Source organism: Macaca fascicularis, chromosome 5, assembly GCF_037993035.2.
Source record: "Macaca fascicularis isolate 582-1 chromosome 5, T2T-MFA8v1.1".
NCBI classification, from domain to species: domain Eukaryota; kingdom Metazoa; phylum Chordata; class Mammalia; order Primates; family Cercopithecidae; genus Macaca; species Macaca fascicularis.
This window is the reverse complement of record NC_088379.1, coordinates 39056619-39078356: the sequence shown is the minus strand read 5'-3', so window position 1 is coordinate 39078356 and position 21738 is coordinate 39056619. Positions and strand designations below refer to the sequence as shown.

At 41.1% G+C, this 21738-nt stretch overlaps 1 protein-coding gene across 8 annotated transcripts in view; it reads right to left on the bottom strand.

The window, feature by feature from the left end:
- Positions 1-272: 272 nt before the first annotated feature.
- Positions 273-21738, bottom strand: part of UBE2K (ubiquitin conjugating enzyme E2 K) — an 85993-nt gene continuing 64527 nt past the window's right edge. For 6 of the 8 annotated variants that reach the window (XM_065544882.2, XM_074039576.1, XM_045392265.3 and 3 more), the window contains 3 exons: positions 8403-8502; positions 5207-5335; positions 273-4657 (listed from right to left, as the gene is read on the bottom strand). In XM_065544882.2, coding sequence (XP_065400954.1) covers positions 4583-4657; positions 5207-5335; positions 8403-8502 — 304 coding nt within the window. In that variant the 3' untranslated portion in view covers positions 273-4582. The remainder of the gene's footprint in view (positions 4658-5206; positions 5336-8402; positions 8503-21738) is intronic. The other 2 variants (XM_045392266.3, XM_074039575.1) reach the window with 1 other exon arrangement.

Below are 21738 nucleotides of genomic sequence, written 5' to 3'. Positions count from 1 at the left end.
CAAATATGTTCTACTTTTAGTAAGTTTAATTAGAACTAAATTTCAATGTTTTTAAATTCAAAGATCTGATACAACTTACTGCATTTATATGTCAATCACTATGAAATCTGTGAAGGAGAAATATCTGCCTAGTTCTCTTATTCTTATTTAGAGTAAGACTTAATTGCTTGTCCACAGATGAGTACCCAGAAATAAGATATAAACCATTTTCAGGGGAAAACATGCATGCATTTATTTTTAAGAATTCCCAATAAGGGGGGAAAAATTCAACATCTTTAAAAATGTGTTTATTTTTTAAAAAATCAGTTGTGTACAAAAGTGTTTCGTAGTTTTTAATTCTCAAGACAAATACCCCAACCCTCCACCCACAGCCCACCCTGCTTCCATGGTATTTCTGGTGACCCACCCATTTTCCCCTTACAGGAAGTTAACGGCTCAGAATAGACCCTCCTACAGAATTTATCGTCACTAACAGATTGTTTAGAATAGAGATCTAGAGAAGCTAACAAGCAAGGTTCCCTATAATGGCAGTAAACTTCCAGCAGACACCACAACAAAGCACCATCAATTGCTGAAAGCTAAAAAATAGATATTATTTTCAATAATATTTCATTTTCTATTGGAAAAGTTTTTTAAATTACATTAAATAAGTCTCTTTCCCCCCAAAGAAATAGTCTAGCTTTTATTATGATGCCTGTAAAAAGTAGGTAACAGCAAGCAGACAAGGATCGTTAACAGCACAGTGTAATGATTTCTCTCCACTCACACCTAGAATCAAACTGACAAACTGTGCCACACCTGATTATATATAGCAGCATGGTTGAAATAACCAAGCAAAAGGTGACACATTCAAGACTCCATTTAGGTGATTGCAAGTTCATGAGGGTAGATCAGTCCAATGAAGCAGTAACAGAACAAATGGGACAAGGGAGATAGTAACACTCCCTTACCCCTATGCCACAAGATCTTTGATCTATATTGCAGCAGTGCAAATAGAACGTGTGACATAATATGTAGACACTGAAGAAAAGTCACACTTGGGAATAAAGGCTATTTATCAGTAAATACTTCAAGTTGCCTTCTTCCCAGTGACAGCAACTGGCTGATGGTAAGCATTTACTTTAAACTTGTACTAAAAATAATGGAAACGTAATTTTTAAATCAATGGTTTGTACCCTGGAATTGAAATTCCTTGAACTAGAAAAAGTGATTAATACAACATTATTTTGTAGAAGTCCATGAAATAAAGTTAACTGTAAACAGATGGCTTCCTTTTTCACATCTAAACATTGTTTCCCTCTACATACTAGAAGGTATACCTGGCTCCAGCTGTTCCCTACCCAATCCATCTTAAATCTTTAAAACAACAACAACAAAAATTCATAATTTCCTATTTTGCTACATAGGATTGTAAAACATTACCATACACCTACTGCACAGTTTTAAAAGCTCAAATCAGGCATACACTTATGCCCAAGATCTGCTTTTCACATTGGTAAACTTATTAAGCAGCCTCAACAGTAATACAGTATGCTGCATTCTGTAGTGCATAAATAAGCAAAATCCGTTTAAACTGCCAATTCTTTCTTACAGATACTTAAAAAGAATTATTTTGCATAGTTTTATGTGCCACCAACAATCATAAATGTGTATAACTTCTAAAAAATGGAAAAAAAACCCATTCTTTCATTTCATAGATTATTCTCTTCAAAAGCAAAATACAAAATCCAAACATTTATATATCCTTGAACGTGTTACAAGGATATAAGTAAATCATAGTTGTAATTCTAAACATTTCGGGGTGCCAACTCAGAGCATCTAATTCAGTACCTAGTCCCTCAAATATTTATATACCACTGAATACTTATTTGGGTCCACTAACTGCCATTCATTCATTCATTCATTCATTCATTCATCAGTACTGAAATACTATACAGCTAATTATTTCTTCTTTTAAAAGAGGCACATACTCAGGAAACAGGCCTGATTACAACAAAAGCCTACTGGAGTATCAATGACTTCTAACAAATCGGCCTGCCCTAAATGGGATTTCACTGGATTTTTTTTTTTAACATAATTTTTGAGACTTTTAAAACTGACAAACGGAGCCAACTCAAAAATATTAAGAATTACAAAAATAATTTCCACCAGGGTACTTTTCCCCTAGGCCTGATCTTTTAGTGTCTTTTTTTCCAAACATATTTAAGAACAGAGGAAAAAAGCAATTGCTTTAGTTTCTATGTTTGGGTAACTAAATCTACCCACACACAAGAGAATAACAAAAGCAAACAGTACACTGGGAAATATACCAGAAAGCAAAAAAAAGATCATCACATTAAATGTAAATGAGGTACATTTTTATAATAAAGAATCTTTTATGAAGATGTCTCAAACCAAATGTACTTTCCAATTTCTTGGGCACTGGGGATGTTGAAGTGTAGTCAGATGAGTATATAACCCTATAGGGCTCATGTGCATAAAAATCAAAGCAGGATATAGCTGCCTCCAAGAGCATGTACGTATGTATGTAATGCCTGACCTTTAGAAACCTCTGAGCTCTCTCACCTTTGTCTAACCACAGGACATTAAATATACCCTGATAATACAGGCAAAAAAAACCTGGGTAGATGTGTCTGATATTTTTAAACCCAAATTCTACGAATAGTACCAAGTTGCCCTCCACTTAAAAAAAGTAATTCTAACCAATAATGGAGAAAAACCATCCACATTTTCACACAATCCCACCTTACTTCAAAATATAAAGTACAAGGTTTCAGGTATTTAAAATAAATAAAGAAAAATCTTGTTTCCTTTGGCATCTTTAGAAAATAAACTACAACAATAAAAGGAGATGGTTATATAAAGACATGCTTAAGCAAACATATGGGGAAAAAACAGCAACTTGTGTTTAGTATGCAATAATATCAACTATAAGAGTTTACTGTTAATTAGGAAAGCCTTACAAATTTTTGGAAGAACCTTCACATCTTTAACATTACAATATATTTAATAATGGTTCTTTTATTGCTTCTAGTATCAAGATTATTGAGAAGTCAAATGAAGTTATGCTGACGTTATGATTCAAAAATTATCTTCCAAACACTTAACGATTATAATTTAAGATAAATAACACTTAAAGAAAGCAAACCTTTTATAATATTACTTTCAATATACAGCCTTACTTTAATTCAGTCTGATTCCATTACATTTTTGTTATTTTGTATTGGTCCTAAAAATTTAAAAAGAATTGTATTTCTATATATAGAACTGCCTGCATAAATCCACTTCAACCTTCATAAAATGGTCACATTAGTGTTTGATCTTGCAAAACTAATAATTTTCAAACTTTTGAACTTAGAATGAAATGAAAATTTAATACAAATAGTCTGACTATGTACAAGAGAAGGTAAAGTTTTCAATTCTCATATTATCAGAAACATCATAAAGAAAGCTAGATTTATAACACACTTCTATTCCTATGTGCATCTGAAGTATGTACAATAAAACACCAACACAGCTTTCATGTGTCAATAGGGGAAGTGCAAGCAAGAATGACTTGAAGTATCCAATAAAGCAATCGCTATAGACCCCAAAATCAGGCTAAAAACTACTGGAAACAGCTGACTGCATCCTTGCCAGTTCTCAAAGAAAAATTTCATCGTTTAAAAAACAGGTGTCAAATTCACTGAAAAACTAAGTTGGGTTCTTTCATTAAACCTGGGAATAATGTAACACCAAGTATTTACTATTTTTGCAAGAGAAATAAAATTGGCAGTTCCATTTTTACATTACTTAGGAAAAATTTAAGAGTGTTTGAAGAACTGGGACAAAACATTCCAAACCTACGACCGAAAAATGAAGCAAGGGATACATACTGTCCTTCAGCACATTTCCCCACCAAATACAGAGAAATTTACCATTAGAATATTAGCTTGTGTGGCAAGGTGGGGGTGGGGAAAGGGGTGGGAAGGGGGGAAACAGACACTATGTCCCAGTCTGTTGACAAGGACAAAAAGGCTCTGAATAGGTCACCATCTTCAATTCTGAATAAATTTCATATTTAAGAATTCTCAAATGCTTAAAATGGTGGTCTTTTCAGCTACCCATCCTAAGAAGTCAAGTACAAGCATGCAAGTAAATTCACAGGCACAGAGGATCCATGTTAAAAACAGTTAAGGTAGCTGTGATGCAACACCAACAATTTGAATGGCCCTGACACACTCAAAGTATTATCTTAATTATTCAACAAAATCCTGAAGCAAACTCTTGCTAGTCTTGGTACACTGCTAAACACTAAAGTAGCATGTTTCTTCCATGGTTTTAGCTTAGCTCAAGGAATTTTTACACTATTAAGAAAAAAAAAATTAAAGTATTTCCCCTTTTTAAATTTACACAGACGTTTAATTAGCTTTATTTACAGAGCAGGGATTTTTTTTTTTTTTTCAGTCTCCAATGGTGCCTAGATAACATCATTAGGCAAGAATGCCAGTTTAAAAGAAATCTATGCAGAATCCTAAAAATAACAGATGTTGGTGCTCCTCAAGAAGAGGCAAGCTTGACTATATCAGCAGCTCTCTATGCCTCAGTTACTCAGAAGCAATTCTGTTGCAGTCTCTACATCCCATGATTTTGAAGACAAGGCCACTATTACTGCATTCTGTAGAGAAGAAAAGGGGACAAGAAATTAAATCTCAAGGAAACATTTAAACAATACTGAATCATTCACTCTTTATATTGGGAATTAACACCTTGTTTCTTTTCTGTAAGTTGATTTACATTTGCAGTGCATGAAAAGCTTCTAAAATCAATGACAGTGATCAGTAAAAATTAAAAAAATCACTGATTTCGAAAACAGAAAATATGTTTACCAAAACTAGATTTTCTCTTATTTTCCTTTTTTTTTTTTTTTTTGAGACAGGGTCTTGCTCTATCATCGAGGCTGGAGTGCAGTGGCATGACTATCGCTCACTGCAGCCTCGACCTCCTGACCTCCTGGGTCCAAGGGATTCTCTCACCTCAGCCTTCAGAGTAGCTGGGTTACAGGCACTCACCATCACGTCCAGCTAATTTTTGTAGAGATGCGTTTTGCCATGTTGCTCAGGCTGCGAATTTCTCTTAATTTTCTAAACCACTTTTGTCAGTCAAGAATTTGCAATAATTTAAAATCAATCAATATATCAAAATCAACATGCCCTTATGTACTTACCCTATCAAAGCCCATAGCACATAGGTTTTCTATTTTTTTGGTGTATTCTGGACTAGAAACTGGTGCTCCAGCATACACATGTGCCCAAAGTCGAGCTGTCTGTTTGAACATTTCGGGATTTTGTTTGTACTATATGGGGGGGAAAAAATTGATTGACATGACATTACAGTTATAATATTTGATATGGTATTTCAGCTCTTAATTGCCTACAATCCTACTTTTTCCAAATAAAACAAATCTACACTTAAAATGTGATTCACTTTGCATTATAGACAACCTATGTCACTCGAGAAAAGACCACTTAACCTGAAGCTTTGACTCACAATTTGTGTTGACAATAATAAAGACAAGTAACATTAATCTACTTTAATCTCCAAATCCAACAGATATAACTAGCAAAAGACTAAAATTAGATTAAGTGAAGTATTAAGAGATGTTCCAAACACTGTAAAGCAGCAAACATTATACAACTGAACACAGATTACTAGCTTATAAAAATATGTGGACATTAGCATAATTTTTTTTTGTTTGAGACGGAGTCTTGCTCTGTTGCCCAGGCTGGAGTGCAGTTGCCGGATCTCGGCTCGCTGCAAGCTCTGCCTCCCGGGTTTACGCCATTCTCCTGCCTCAGCCTCCCTAGTAGCTGGGACTACAGGCGCCCGCCACCTCGCCCGGCTAGTTTTTTGTATTTTTTAGTAGAGACGGGGTTTCACCGTGTTAGCCAGGATGGTCTCGATCTCCGGACCTCGTGATCCGCCCGTCTCGGCCTCCCAAAGTGCTGGGATTACAGGCTTGAGCCACCGTGCCCGGCCGACATTAGAATAATTTTTTACAATGTGACCAGCTTTTGTATAACCCACAGCCCAGGCTAGAATACAACTAGATTCTTCTGTTTTCTTACAGCTGCATTAGTGTACAGTGATTTATGGAAACCCACATGCAAAGACCTAATTTATTACATAACTTGAGATGATCATAAACTCACAATAGAGTAATTTTATTAAAAGACTTCCCATATGCATTGGAAAGAGGTAAATTTATCAAATACTTTGGAACCACCATTACTTAGTAAAGCAAAGTATAAATTACTAACGCTTCAATTCACTTTAATATTTCTTTTAAAAGTACTTTATATATTTAAATCTATTACATATTAAAATGATAAATCTACTTTCTACCACTGATTCATCACAAGAAAATAAGTCAAATTATTGAACTATCTTAGGAGCTAGAAGAAACCCTTGAGTCCAACCTTAGCCTGTAAGGCTTAGAATTCAACAGGAAAGCAAAGCTGGAATACAAGCCATGCTTTTAACAACCAAATATGAATAAATAGCACATATATAAAAAAACATGGAAAATCCGAATTGGAAGTACTCTGAGGCAAATAACAGAATATACTGACAAGGATATATACATAAAGCAAGGAGTAAACAGATCTTCAAGGGAAAAGAAGATAATACATAAATTAAAATCTTATAGGTTAAAGAAATTTGCCAAGAGGAAGTTTCCTCAGGCAGAGGAAATATGGCAGATTGGATACAATATGTAAAAACGAATGCAATGCTTGAAAAAGCATGAGTTTGAAGAAAAGAATTTAGGAAATAAAGCTAGGTTTGCAGAGAGTTCAGATCATGGAAAAACTCTATGAACTAAAGAATTTGGACTCAAGTAGGTGACAGTAGAGCTACTAACAAGTTTTTGTTAGTGAAGTAAGATTTGCACTTTATAAAGCTACCTGATAGCAACGGAGAAGACGGAGAAAGGAAGAAAGAGGTTGAGAAAAGATCTATCAGAGCAGTTGAAAAGAATTTTTAAAAATGATCAGAGTAATTATGTAAATATAGTAACAGAATGATACAGGGAATGGTTATCAACAGGAGCAAAGGAGACAGAGAAAAACTCCAAAGGCTGTGACTTGGGTGGTTAACCATATGAATGTTCCTTAGATACCTGAGTGTAACACTGCCAAAACTGAATGCAATATCATAAATCCTACAAACCTATCATTCTATGATACCATCACCTACTAATTTAGTTAAACATCAGGCTCTCGTGAGAGAGGGCAAGCCTACACATTTCATCAATGTACGGGTGGTAACATCAGTATAGATACGATCATCCAAGTGTCAATGTGTACAGAAAGTAAAGGTAACAAGGTCAGAACTGAGGAACTACATTTAAGAAAGACGAGTAGGAAGGGAAATAATTGTGGGAACTAACAAAGAACAGCTATGAAGTGAGGAAGAAAAGTGGGTAATATCTTAGAAGTCAAGAGAAGAAAAACTAAGGTTTAAAAAAAAAAAAAAGAATGTTCATTATATTCCAATTGCTTAAAGTAGGTATTGGCAAACTTTTTTGTTTTTTGAGAAAGGGTTCCGTTCTGTCACCCAGGCTGGAGTGCAATGGCGTGATCTCGGCTCACTGCAACCTCTGCCTCCCAGGTTCAAGCAATTCTCCCACTTCAGCCTTTCAGGTAGCTGGGACTACAGGTGCGTCCCACCACGCCGGGCTAGTTTTGTGTTTTTTGTAGAGATAGGGTTTCACCACCTATTGGTCCTGTTGGTCAGGCTGGTCTGGAACTCCTGACCTTAAGTGATCCACCCACCTCGGCCTCCCAGAGTGCTGGGATTACAGGCATGAGCCACCGCACCTGGCCAGCAAACTGTTTCTTAATGGGTCAGATACTAATAACTTAGGTCCAGTCTCTGATGTAATTATTAAACTCAGCCACTGTAGCTAGAAAGTGAAATGAAAAATATTTATTCCATTCAACAAATTACCAGGTCATTGGAGACTGTGCCATGCCATGTCAGTGCCATGATAGGAGGTGATTAAAATTATTAGCAGGAGGGATCATCCTTCCTGAATAGAAGGATAAAAAGATGGATACATACACCAGCATTAATCCTAGAATCTAGATGGTAGGAATATGGGTGTTCACTGTGTAATTCTTTTGACTTTATGTGTTTGAAAATACTCATGTTAGGAAAATAGCATCTATATCCAACTAAACTAGATGTTAAAAGTCGATTAAGTTTTCACTATTACACCTGACAAAATAATCCTACAAGAAAGAAAACCATTTCAAAATTTAGTTTCAATAGAGTATGCTCATGTGTTAATGTGCAAACCATTAAAGCGGTTAAAGACTCACACATAATGTAAGGAAGTCTTTCAAAAGCAGCCATCTTACCTGATTTGCTACTACAGCATCCTGTGGATCATCTGGTTCTGCAGCTGCCAATAGTGCTTGCAATGACAATAATACCGTGCGGAGAGTCATTGCAGCTGCCCTAAAATTCAAATATGAAAATATCCCAATTAAGAGGGCTCTGCAGGCAAAAGCAATTAAGTACTTTCTTAATAAAAATTAAAAAATTGTGGAGCTAAAAGTTACTTAGATCTTTATCTTAATTATACAGTTAAGTAATAGACATTTATAATTATGTATCTGCCTATCATTTATTTTCTTCCTTACTTTACAATTTGCCTATTTCTTTTTTCTTTTTTTTGGAGACAGGGTCTCACTCTGCCGCTCAGGCTGGAGTGGGCAGTGGCATTATCTTGTCTCACTGCGACCTCTGCCTCCTGGGTTCAAGCGATTCTCCTGCCTCAGCCTCCCAAGTAGCTGGAACTCCAAGCACACACCACCACACCCAGCATTTTTTTGTTTGCTTTTTCCTTTTTTCGTAAAGACCGGGTTTTGCCATGTTGCCTAGGCTGGTATCCAACTTCTGAGCTCAGGTGATCCATCCACCTTGGCCTCTCAAAGGTCAAGGATTACAGATGTGAGTTACTACACTCGGCCAGCTTTTCTATTTCTTAAGACAACTCAAATTCTGAACTGTCCTTGTTTTTCTTGTTGTCAAGATCTTGTTAATTTTATCCACTCACTTATTTTCTATCCATTTCTCTAAACACAAAGTTAAAGTGATAAATCATTAGTACCAATAGTTTGTGAGACTTTCTTTCAATGGCACTCTAAAAACAAGATACTATGAAGCAAATATATTTTTTCTTTCTTTTTTTTTCTTGAGATGGAGTCTTACTCTGTCGCCGAGGCTGGAGTGCAGTGGTGCAATCTCGGCTCACCGGAAGGAACCTCTGCTTCCCTGGTTCAAGCAATTCTCCTGCCTCAGCCTCCCAAGTAGCTGGCACATGCAACCACGCCCAGCTAATTTTTTGTAGTTTTAGTAGAACAGGGTTTCACCATGAGAGACAGGATGGTCTTGATCTCCTGACCTCGTGATCCGCCCGCCTCGGCCTCCCAAAGTGCTGGGATTACAGGCTTGAGCCACCGTGCTTGGCCATATTTTCAAGAAAATATGAAATCATTCCATAACATTTTGAAATAGGATAACATTTTTGGCTTAAACTACATCACTTATGATTTTAAATGTATTTATAAGGAAAGTATCTTTATAAAGCTAATATTTGTCTTAAAAATAGTATCTACTTGTCTAGTAGTAATTCTTGGCATTTCTATTAAAAAGTTGTTTTGGCCGGGCGCGGTGGCTCAAGCCTGTAATCCCAGCACTTTGGGAGGCCGAGACGGGCGGATCACTAGGTCAGGAGATCGAGACCATCCTGGCTAACACGGTGAAACCCCGTCTCTACTAAAAAATACAAAAAACTAGCCGGGCGAGGTGGCGGGCGCCTGTAGTCCCAGCTACTCAGGAGGCTGAGACAGGAGAATGGCCCGAACCCGGGAGGCGGAGCTTGCAGTGAGCTGAGATCCGGCCACTGCACTCCAGCCTGGGCGACAGAGCGAGACTCCGTCTCAAAAAAAAAAAAAAAAAAAAAAAAAAAAAAGTTGTTTCACTGGCGAGGCTCAGTGGCTCACGCCTGTAATCCCAACACTTTGGGAGGCCGGGGCAGGCAGTCATCTGAGGTCAGGAGTTTGAGATCAGCCTGGCCAAAATGGTGAAACCTCATCTCTACAAAAAATGCAAAAATTAGCTAGGCATGGTGGCATGTGCCTATAATCCCAGCTACTCAGGTGGCTGAGGCAGGAGAATTGCTTGAGCTTGGGAGGCGGAGGTTGCAGTGAGCCAAAATCACGCTATTGCACTCTAGCCTGGGCGACAGAGTGAGACTTCATCTTAAAAAAAAAAAAAAAAAAAGTTGCTTCACCAATAAGAGGTATGTATAAATACAATGTGGACATATTAAAAATGTTGCATGTAAAGAGAATGACCATTTTTACCATGCAAATTAGATCATTCTTTTTTTTCTTTTTTGAGACAGGGTCTCACACTACCTAGGCTAAAGTGCAGTGGCACAATCATGGTTCACTGTAGCCTTGACCTCTTTGGCTCAGGTGATCCTCGTACCTCAGCCTCCTGAGTAGCTGGGACCACAGGCACATGCCAACACGCTCAGCTAATTAAAAACAAATTTTTTTTGCAGAGACAGGGTTTCACGATGTTACCCAGGCTGGTCTCGAACTCCTGAGCTCAAGCAATCCTCTCACCTCAGCCTCTGAAAGTGCTGGGATTATAGGTGTGAGCCAGAACAACTGGCCAATTACTCTAAACCAGCCTTTTTCAACTGGGTTCCTGATTTGAGCCACAGAATAGAAAAGACTGGTGACTGTTCTCTCAATTTTCCCAAGTTTGGTACATAAATAGTACGTCCCTAGATGTCTACAATAAAAGTTAATTTAGGCTGGGTGCAGTGGCTCACGCCTGTAATCCCAGCACTTAGGAAGGCCGAGGTGGGCAGATCACTTGAGGCCAGGAGTTTGAGACTACCCTGGGCAACACGGTGAAATGCAGCCTCTGCTAAAAATACAAAAATTAGCCAGATGTGGTGGCACATGCTTGTAATCCCAGTTACTTGAGGGGCTCAGGCAGGAATCGCTTGAACCTGTTAGGCAAAGGTTATATGAGTCCAGATGGCACCACTGTACTCCAGCATGCAGGACAGAGCCAGACTCTGTCTCCCACACCTCCACCCCTAGCCAAAAAGTTAAGTTATTAAGCCAACAACCAACAATGGACGTCTTAAGGCAATGATCTCACAGTGTTGTTCATCCAACCAGCAGCATCAGCATCCCTTGGGAAGTTATCTCTACCCCAGAGCTACTGAATCAAAAACTCCAGGGTTAACAGGTACTGCAGGTGATTCTGATGCACATTAATATTTGGCAAATACTGTTAATTAGGGTGGGCATGGTGGCTCATGTCTGTAATCCCAATACTTTGGAAGGCTGAGGAGGGCAGATCACCTAAACTAGAGGTCAGGAGCTCGAGACCTACCTGGGCAACATGGCGAAATCCCGTCTCTACTAAATATACAAAAATTTCCTGGGCATGGTAGTGCACACCTCTAATCCCAGCTATTCAGGAGGCTGACGTTGCAGCGAGCTGAGATGCCACTGCACTCCAGCCTGGGTAACAGAGTGATACTCTATCAAAAATAAATAAATAAAATAAAACAAACCAAAATGAGGTATTACCTAGCACTCGTTAGAATGGCTATTATAAAAACGATGAACAAGTGTTGCTGATGATGTAAAGGAAAGGAAACCCCTGCACACTGCTGGTGGGAATGCAAATTAGTACAACCATTATGGAACACAGTATGGAGTTTCCTCAAAAAAATTAAAAATAGGGCCAGGCGCGGTGGTTCATACCTGTAATCCCAGTACTTTGAGAGGCTGAGGCAGGCGGATCGCTTGAACCCAGGGGTTTGAGACCAGCCTGGGCAAGATGGCAAAACCCCATCTCTTTAAAATTGACAATATTCTTTTCTTTTAAGACATGAATCAAAACAAAAAGCCAACCTCAATCCTCAAATGTTCATTCTTGTCTTTCAACTCGCCTTTTTTTTTTTTTTCTTTTGGAGACGGCATCTCACTCTGTCCCCCAGACTGGAGTGCAGTGGCGCAATCTTGGCTCACTGCAACCTCTGCCTCCCAGGTTCAAGCAATTCTTACAACACTTAAGTGCACTACTTAATTTTCCAATGGACTTTCTAAGCAACCTAATTTTAAAATCCATGGTGTTGCCTGAAACAAAATCTTATGTTATATAATTTTTAATAAAATTATTTATTTAAAGGAAATTTACCTGAATAGCAAAGAAAAGTTTTCACTCAAAGGAAGTATTTAATACTAAGGCAATTACTAAACTCATACTTATTTTAATTTGAAATAAAAACATAAAGGCATGTCCAAATCTTGCAAGTCCTTCATACTATCACATAGGTAGTCTAACAAATATCTCAACAAGGCAATTAACACTTTTCTTGAAAACTGATAATCTCGGGCCGGGTGTGGTGGCTCACGCCTGTAATGCCAGCACTTTAGGAGGCCAAGGCGGGCGGATCACGAGGTCAGGAAATTGAGACCATCCTGGCTAACACAGTGAAACTCCGTCTCTACTAAAATACAAAAAAATTAGCCGGGCGTGGTGGCGGTTGCCTGTAGTACCAGCTACTCGGGAGACTGAAGCAGGAGAAAGGCGTGAACCCAGGAGGCAGAGCTTGCAGTGAGCCAAGATTGCGCCACTGCACTCCAGCCTGGGCGACAGAGCGAGACTCCATCTCAAACAAAGCAAAACAAAACAAAACAAAACAAAACAAAGCAAACTGATAATCTCTCATGTTAACGAAGTTGGACCCTTACCTTATTATACCATATATAAAAATTAACTCAAAATGGATCAAAAACCTAAATGTAAGAGCTAGGAAGCAAAACCATAGGGGGAAAACTTCATGACACTGAATTTGGCAATGATTCCTTGGATATGACATCAAAGGTAGAAGAAACCAAAGAAAAAAATAAGGGAATATGCACGACAACTTTATCAAAGTTAAAAACTCCTGGCCGGGTGCAGTGGCTCACACCTGTAATCCCAGCACTTTGGGAGACTGAGGCAGGTGGATCACCTGAGGTCAGGAGTTCGAGACCAGCCTGGCCAACATGGTGAAACACCATCTCTATTAAAAACACAAAATTAGCCAGGCATGTTTGTAATCCCAGCTACTTGGGAAGCTGAAGCAGGAGAATTGCTTGAACACCCAGGAGGCAGAGGCTGCAGTAAGTCGAGATCATGTCACTGCACTCCAGCCTGGGCGACAAAGCGAGACTCCATCTCAAAAAAAAAAAAAAAAAAAAAAAGAAAGAAAAAAAATAATAAAAATTAAAAATAAAAATAAACACTCCTGTGAAGCTGGTGTGGTGGCACACACCTGTAGTCCCAGCTACCTGGGAGGCTGAGGTGGGAGGATCACTTGAGCCCAAGAGTTCGACGCCAGCTTGGGCAACATAGTAAGACCCCACTACTTAAAACAAAAAAGCTTCTGTGTTTCAGGAGAAAATATTTCCAAATCATTTATCTGGTGAGGGCTTAATATCCATAATATATAAAGAACTCCTACAACTCAGTAACAACAAAAAACAAACCTGGTTAAAAAATCGACAAGGGATGTGAACAGACGTTTCTCCAAAGAAGATATATAAAGTGTCAACACATGAAAAGATGCTCAACACCATTAATCATTAGGGAAATGCAAATTGAAACCACAATGACCTATCACTTCATATCCATTAGAATGGCTACCATATAGGCTGGGTGCAGTGGCTCAAGCCTGTAATCCCAGCACTTCAGGAGGCTGAGATGGGCCACAAGGTCAGGAGATCGAGACCATCCTGGCTAACACGGTGAAACCCTGTCTCTACTAAAAAACGCGGGTGCCTGTAGTCCCAGCTACTCAGGAGGCTGAGGCAGGAGAATGGCGTGAACCCGGGAGGCGGAGTTTGCAGTGAGCTGAGATCCGGCCACTGCACTCCAGCCTGGGCGACAGAGCGAGACTCCGTCTCAAACAAAAAAAAAAAAAAAAAAAAAAAGAATGGCTACTATAAAAAAAAAAGTAATTGTTAGCCAGGTTGTGGAGAAATGGAACTCTGTGCACTACTTGTGGGAATGTAAAATGGTGAAAACTCTATGAGAAACAGTACGACAGTCCCTCAAAAAAAACACAAAAAACAAACAAAAAAACAAAAAAAACCCACAGTTACTATATAATCCAGCAATTCCACTTATGGATATACACCCAAAAGAACTGAACGCAGGAACTGGAGTAGGTGTTAATATATGCATGTTCATAACAATATTATTCGCAACAGCCAGAAGGCAGAAGCAACTTAAGGTTTCCATGGATGGATGAATGGATCAACAAAATGTCTGGCTTTTGTATACGTATATGCGTATGTGTGTACATATATATCCTGACCTCAGGTGATCCATCCGCCTCAACCTCCAAAAGTGTCGGGGTTACAAGCGAGAGCCACCATGCCCAGCCTACTTACTTATTTATTTGAGAGAGAGTCTCCTTCTGTTGCCCAGGCTGAAGTGCGGTGGCACAATCTCGGCACAATCTCGGCTCACTGCAACCTCTGCCTCCCAGGTTCAAGTGATTCTCCCTAGTATCTGGGACTACAGTTGCATGCTATCACGCCTGGCTAACTTTTTTATATTTTTGGTAAAGACAGGATTTCACCATATTGGTCAGGCTGGTCTGGAACTCCTGACCTCAGGTGATCCATTCACCTCGGCCTCTCAAAGTGCTGGGATTAGCCCGGCCCTGCTTATTTGAGATAGGGTCTCATGGTCACTTAGGCTGGAATGCAGTGGTGTGATCACAGGTCCCTGTTGCCTCAACCTCAACCTCCTGAGCTTAAGTGATCCTCCAACCTCAGCCTCCCAAGTAGCTGGGACTACAGACTCATGCCACCATGCCTGGCTAATTTTTGTATTTTTTGTAGAGATGGAATTTCGCCATGTTGCCCACGCTGGTCTTGAACTCCTGAGCTCAAGCAATCCACCCGCCTTGGCCTCCCAAAGTGCTGGGATTATAGGCATGAGCCACCATGCCTGGCCTAGTAAATTTTATGCTGTGTACTTTACAAAAATTTTCTGAAGGCCGGGCGCGGTGGCTCAAGCCTGTAATCCCAGCACTTTGGGAGGCCGAGACGGGCGGATCACGAGGTCAGGAGATCGAGACCATCCTGGCTAACACAGTGAAACCCCGTCTGTACTAAAAATACAAAAAACTAGCCAGGCGTGGTGGCGGCGCCTGTAGTCCCAGCTACAAGGGAGGCTGAGGCAGGAGAATGGCGGGAACCCGGGAGGCGGAGCTTGCAGTGAGCCGAGATGGCGCCACTGCATTCCAGCCTGGGCGACAGAGTGAGACTCCGCCTCAAAAAAAAAAAAAAAAAAAAATTTTCTGAAAAACTTTTAAGTAGGCCAGACACAGTGGCTCACACCTGTAATCCTAGCACTTTGGGAGGCTGAGGCAGGCAGATCACGAGGTCAGAAGATTGAGACCATCCTGGCTAACACTGTGAAACCCTGTCTCTACTAAAAATACAAAAAATTAGCCTGGAGTGGTGGCGGGCACCTGCAGTCCCATCTGGTAGGGAGGCTGAGGCAACAGAATAGCGTGAGCCCAGGAGGCAGAGCTTGCAGTGTGCCACTGCACTCCAGCCTGGGCGACAGAGCGAGACTCTGTCTCAAACAAAGAAACAAAAATCTAAGTAATAAGTTCTTACCTTAGAGACTCAAAAATCTTTATTATAAATACTGTCTATTTCCTCTATTTGTACTGTCTTCCTATTGTGAAGACACAGTCTCCTACAGACTCTAGATTACCATTGCAAGAATCAGAAACTTGAATGAAGAGGAGGTTAAAGAAAAAGAATCAGCCGGGGGCAGTGGCTCATGCCTGTAATCCTAGCACTTTGGGAAGCTAAGACAGGGGGACTGCTTGAGCACCAGCCAGCATGGGCAACATGGCGAGACCTCTCTCTATAAAAAATAATTTTAAAAAATTAGCCAGGCATGGTGGTGTGCACCTGTAATAGGCTGAGGTGGCAAGAATGCTTGGGGCCTAGAAAGTCAAGGCTGCAGTGAGCTGTGATCGTGTCACTGCATTCCAGCCTAGGCGACAGAGCAAAACTGTGTCTGGCAGGGGCGCCAAAAAAAAAAAAAAAAAAAAGGGCAGTTTGCTCTCAAAACCCTCAAAATTGAAAAAAAATCTAGAGCTATAAATTTATATACAATTCATAACAATGTCAAAGAGAAAAAGTTGTCGCTTTTCTGCATGATTGAATTTTCACAGAATGTGTGAACACAGCTCACTGCAGCCCTGACTTCCAAGGCTCAAGTGATTTTCTCACCTTAGACTACAGGCACGCAACACCACGCCCAGCCAATTTTAAAACTTTTTGTATAGACAGGGTCTTGCCACGTTGCCAGTGCAGGTCTCAAACACCTGAGCCCAAGAAATACTCCTGCCTTGGCCTCCCAAATGCTAGGATTACAGGTCTGAGTCACCGCGCATAGCCAGTTTTAATCATTAATTGTAAGAAAATTAGTTCAATAACTGAGGTCAGGCGGGATGGCTCATGCCTAGTCCCAGCACTTTGGGAGGCTGAAGCAGGTAGATTGCTTGAGTCCAGGAGTTTAAGACTAGACTGGGCAATGAGTTGAAACTCTATCTCTACAAAAAATTAGCCAGGTGTGGTAGCACATGGCTGTAGTTACAGTTACTCGGAAGGCTGAGGTGGGAAGACTGCTTGAGCCTGGAAGGTTGAGGCTGCAGTGAGCCACAGCACTTTAGCCTGGGTGGCAGAGTGAGATTCTGTATCAAAAAAAAAAAAAAAAAAACCAAAACCAAAACAAAACCTATTGATATAGTTTGGATATTTGTCCTCTCCAAATCTCATGGTGCAATGTAATTCCCAGCGTTGGAGGTGGGGCCTGGGGAGAGGTGTTTGGATCATGGGGGCAAATAGCTCATGAATGGCTTAGAGGAACACCATTGGTCATGAATGAGTTTATGTGAGAGCTGGTTGTTTAAGTATTTTGGCCGGGCATGGTGGCTCATGCCTGTAATCCCAGCACTTTGGGAGGTCAGGTGGGTGGATGATCTGAGGTTGGTAGTTTGAAACCAGCCTGACCAACATGGAGAAACCCTGTCTCTACTAAAATTACAAAAATTAGCTGGGTGTGGTGGTGCATACCTGTAATCCCAGCTACTCGGGAGGCTGAGGCAGGAGAATCATTTGCACCTGGGAGGTGGAGGTTGCAGTGAGCCAACATCATGACATTGCACTCCAGCCTGGGTTAACAAGAGTGAAACTCTGTCTCAAAAAAAAAAAAAAAAGTGTTTTAAGGCTGGAAGCAGTGGCTCATGCCTTTAACCCCAGCACTTTGGGAGGCCAGGGTGGGTGGATCACTTGAGCCCAGGAATTCCAGACCAGCCTGGCCAACATGGTAAAAGACCATCTGTACTAAAAACACGAATATTAGCTGGACACGGTGGCACGCACCTGTAATCCCAGCTACTCAAGAGACTGAGGCATGAGGGCACGAAAAGTGCTTAAACCTGGGAGGTGGAGGTTGCAGTGTGCCAAGATTGCACCACAGTACTTCAGCTTGGGCGACAGTCTTCAAAAAAAAAGTGTTTTTTGGCTGGGCACAGTGGCTCACACCTGTAATCCCACCACTTTGGGAGGCCAAGGCAGGCAGATCATGAGGTCAGGAGTTTGAGACCAGCCTGGCCAACACAGTGAAACACCGTTTCTACTAAAAATACAAAAATTAGCCAGGCGTGATGGCACGTGCCTGTAGTCCCACCTACTCGGGAGGCTGAGGCAGGACAATCGCTTGAACCCGACAGGCGGAGGTTGCAGTGAGCCGAGATCGTGCCATTGCACACCAGCCTGCACAACAGTGTGAGACTGTCTCAAAAAAAAAAAAAAAAAAAAGTGTTTTAAAAGTACGTGGCAACTTCCTCACTCTCTGTTGCTTCCACTCTGTTCTCTACCCTCACCATGTGAAACAGGCTCCCCTTTCATCTTCCACCGTGATCATAAGTTCCCTAAGGCCTCACCAGAAATTGAGCTGATGTTGGCACCACGCTTCCTATATAGCCTGAAGAACCACAAGACAAATGGAATTTCTTTTCCTTATAAATTACTCAGTTTCAGGTATTCCTTTATGGCAATGCAAAAACAGCCTACCACACCTATTTTTCTAATCCTAAATACTATAGGCCAGGTGTTGGGGCTCAAGTCTATAATCTTAGCACTTCAGGAGGCCAAGGCGGAAGGCTCATTTGAGGCCAGGTGCTTGAGAACAGCTTGGGCAACATAGCAAGACCCTATCTCTACAATAAATAAATAAATTTAAAGCTTTATTTTATTATTATTATTACTATTATTTTTACTGAGATGGAGCCTTGATCTATCGCCCATGCTGGAGTGCAGTGGTGCAATCTCAGCTCACTGCAACCTTTGCCGCCCAGGTTCAAGTGATTGTCGTGCCTCAGCCTCCCGGGGAGTAGCTGGGACTACAGGTGTGCACCACTACACCCAGCTTTTTTGTAATTTTAGTAGAGGGTTTTGCCATGTTGGCCAGGCTGTTCTTGAACTCCTAACCTCAGGTAATCGCCCGCCTCAGCCTCCCAAAGTGCTGGGATTACAGGCATAAGCCATTGCACCCGGCCTAAAACTTTTTTTCTTTTTTTTTGAGACGGAGTGTCGCTCTGTAGCCCAGGCTGGAGTGCAGTGGTGCAATCTCAGCTCACTGCAACCTTCCTCCCCTCCAGGTTTAAGCAATTCTCTGCCTCGGCCCCCCAAATAGCTGGGATTACAGGCGTGTGTCACCATGCCTGGCTAATTTTCTTTTTTGTATTTTTAGTAGATACAGGGTTTCACCATCTTGGCCAGGCTGGTCTTGAACTCCCGACCTCATGATCCACCCAACTTGGCCTCCCAAATTGCAGGGATTACAGGCATGAGCCACCGCATCCGGCCAGCACCCAGCCTAAACCTTTAAAAAATGAATGAAAACTATAGAAACTGTATCTTTGATAATACAAAGAAATGTGTGCAATTTTGGACTGCTCTAATCTAAATTCAGTAATGTGAAAAAGTATATAATTCAAAACATTCTTTTGTTCTATTTCTTCTATTTACAAAGTAGTGATCAAATCTATATTGTACTGAGATCTTTAGGATCAGTATATACAATCAACTTAAATCTATTATAACAAATCCTAACAGGCAAACAGGAGTATGAAATTTCAAAAAATGTGTCAATCTTTATAATTAGATAATGTGAATAAATCAGTACCTCGTAAATCTATCTCCAGTAAATTAATTTTGCTCCAGTCTCAAATCAGTAAGACATAGTTAATGTGGCTATGTAAATATTCATATATTCATTGATAAGGACTCAGTAGGGCCTTACTATGCAGAATAATCATGTGAATTGTTCATACCGTTGAGTAACTTTTCTGTTAAGGATCTTCCAACAGATCATCAATAATTAAACCATGTTCATTCAAAACACTAAATGCTACTTAAAGAGAAAGGAAGCTTTTATACTAAATATTTTATTTTTTTATTTTATTTTTTTTTTGAGACGGGAGTCTCGCTCTGTCGCCCAGGCTGGAGTGCAGTGGCACGATCTCAGCTTACTGCAAGCTCCGCCTCCTGGGTTCACGCCATTCTCCTGCCTCAGCCTCCGGAGTAGCTGGGACTACAGGCGCCGGCCACCTTGCCCGGCTAATTTTTTTGTATTTTTTTTGCATTTTTAGTAGAGATGGGGTTTCACTGTGTTAACCAGGATGGTCTCGATCTCCTGACCTCATGATCCGCCCGCCTCCGCCTCCCAAAGTGCTGGGATTATAGGCGTGAGCCACTGCGCCCGGCCAAGATATTATTTTATGTTATTTTATTTATTTTTATTTTTATTTTTTTGAGACGGAGTCTCACTGTGTCGCCCAGGCTGTACTGCAGTGGCTGGATCTCAGCTCACTGCAAGCTCCGCCACCCGGGTTCACGCCATTCTCCGGCCTCAGCCTCCCGAGTAGCTGGGACTACAGGCGCCCGCCACCACGCCCGGCTAGTTTCTTGTATTTTTTAGTAGAGACGGGGCTTCACCGTGTTAGCCGGGCTGTTCTCGACCTCCTGACCTCGTGATACGTCCGTCTCGGCCTCCCAAAGTGCTGGGATTACAGGCTTGAGCCACCGTGCCCGGCCTTATTTTTTATTTTTATTTATTTTTATTTTTTTTGAGACGGAGTCTCGCTCTGTCGCCCAGGCTGGAGTGCAGTGGCCGGATCTCAGCTCACTGCAAGCTCCGCCTCCCGGGTTTATGCCATTCTCCTGCCTCAGCCTCCCGAGTAGCTGGGACTACAGGGGCCCGCCACCTCGCCCGGCTAGTTTTTTGTATTTTTTAGTAGAGACAGGGTTTCACCGGGTTAGCCAGGATGGTCTCGATCTCCTGACCTCGTGATCCGCCCGTCTCGGACTCCCAAAGTGCTGGGATTACAGGCTTGAGTCACCGCGCCCGGCCAAGATTTTATTTTTTAAAGAGATTGGGTTTCACTATGTTGTCAAGGCTGGGATGCAGTGGCTATTCACGGGTGTTATCTCACTAGTGCTTAGCACAGGAGTTTTGACCTGCTCTGTTTCCAACCTTGTCTGGTTCATATCTCCTTAGGCAATCTGGTGGTCCTCTGTTCCTAAGAGGTCACCATACTCATGCGCAATTTAATGTGGACACCTGACTGGCATAGCACACTTCAGCCCAGACTTGCTGGACTTAAGCAATCCTCTTGCCTCAGCCTCCTGAGTAGCTGGAACTATAGGTGCACACCATTGTACCCAGCTGCTATAAATTTTTTTGTTAAAGTTTAAGCAAAGTTAAGATATCATGCAGCTGGATGAATTTTTACATATGTATATATCCATGTAACCACCGCCTGGATAAATATACAGAGTATTTTTAGCACTACAAAGCCTCATTTTTGTTCCTCCTACTCACAACTCCTGCCCACCCTCATCACTACCGTATTTTTTTTTTTTTTTAATTTTTTGAGACAGTTTAGCTCTGTTGCCCAGGCTGGAGTGCAGTGGCGCAATCTTGGCTCACTGCAAGTGCCGCTTCCCGGGTTCATGCCAGTCTCCTGTCTCAGTCTCCCGATTAGCTGGGACTACAGGAGGCGCCCACCACCACGCCCAGCTATTTTTTTGTATTTTTAGTAGAGATGGGGTTTCACCGCGTTAGCCAGATGGTCTCTGACCTTGTGATCTGCCCGCTTCGGCCTCCCAAAGTGCTGGGATTACAGGCGGGAGCCATCATGCCCAGCTATCGTATTTTTTTATCACCATAAATTCTGGATCATCTTCAATTTCATAAAAATTGAACCATACAGTATGTATTCTTTTGTGTCTGGCTTTTGTCACTCAACATATCTGAGTCTCATCCATGTTGTTTGTGTCAATGATATGCTCTTTTTTACTGTTACGTGGTGCTCCAATGTGTGATCACAATATATCAATTTTCTTGTTGATGAGACATCTGAGTTATTTCCCATTGGGGCTATTAATAAATTCGCCATAAAAATTCTTTCATACATGTCTTTCAAAAAGTAGGCATAGGCACTAATTTCTTTTAGATATATACCTAGGAATGAAGCTGATAGGGCATACTGAAGGTGTGTGTTTA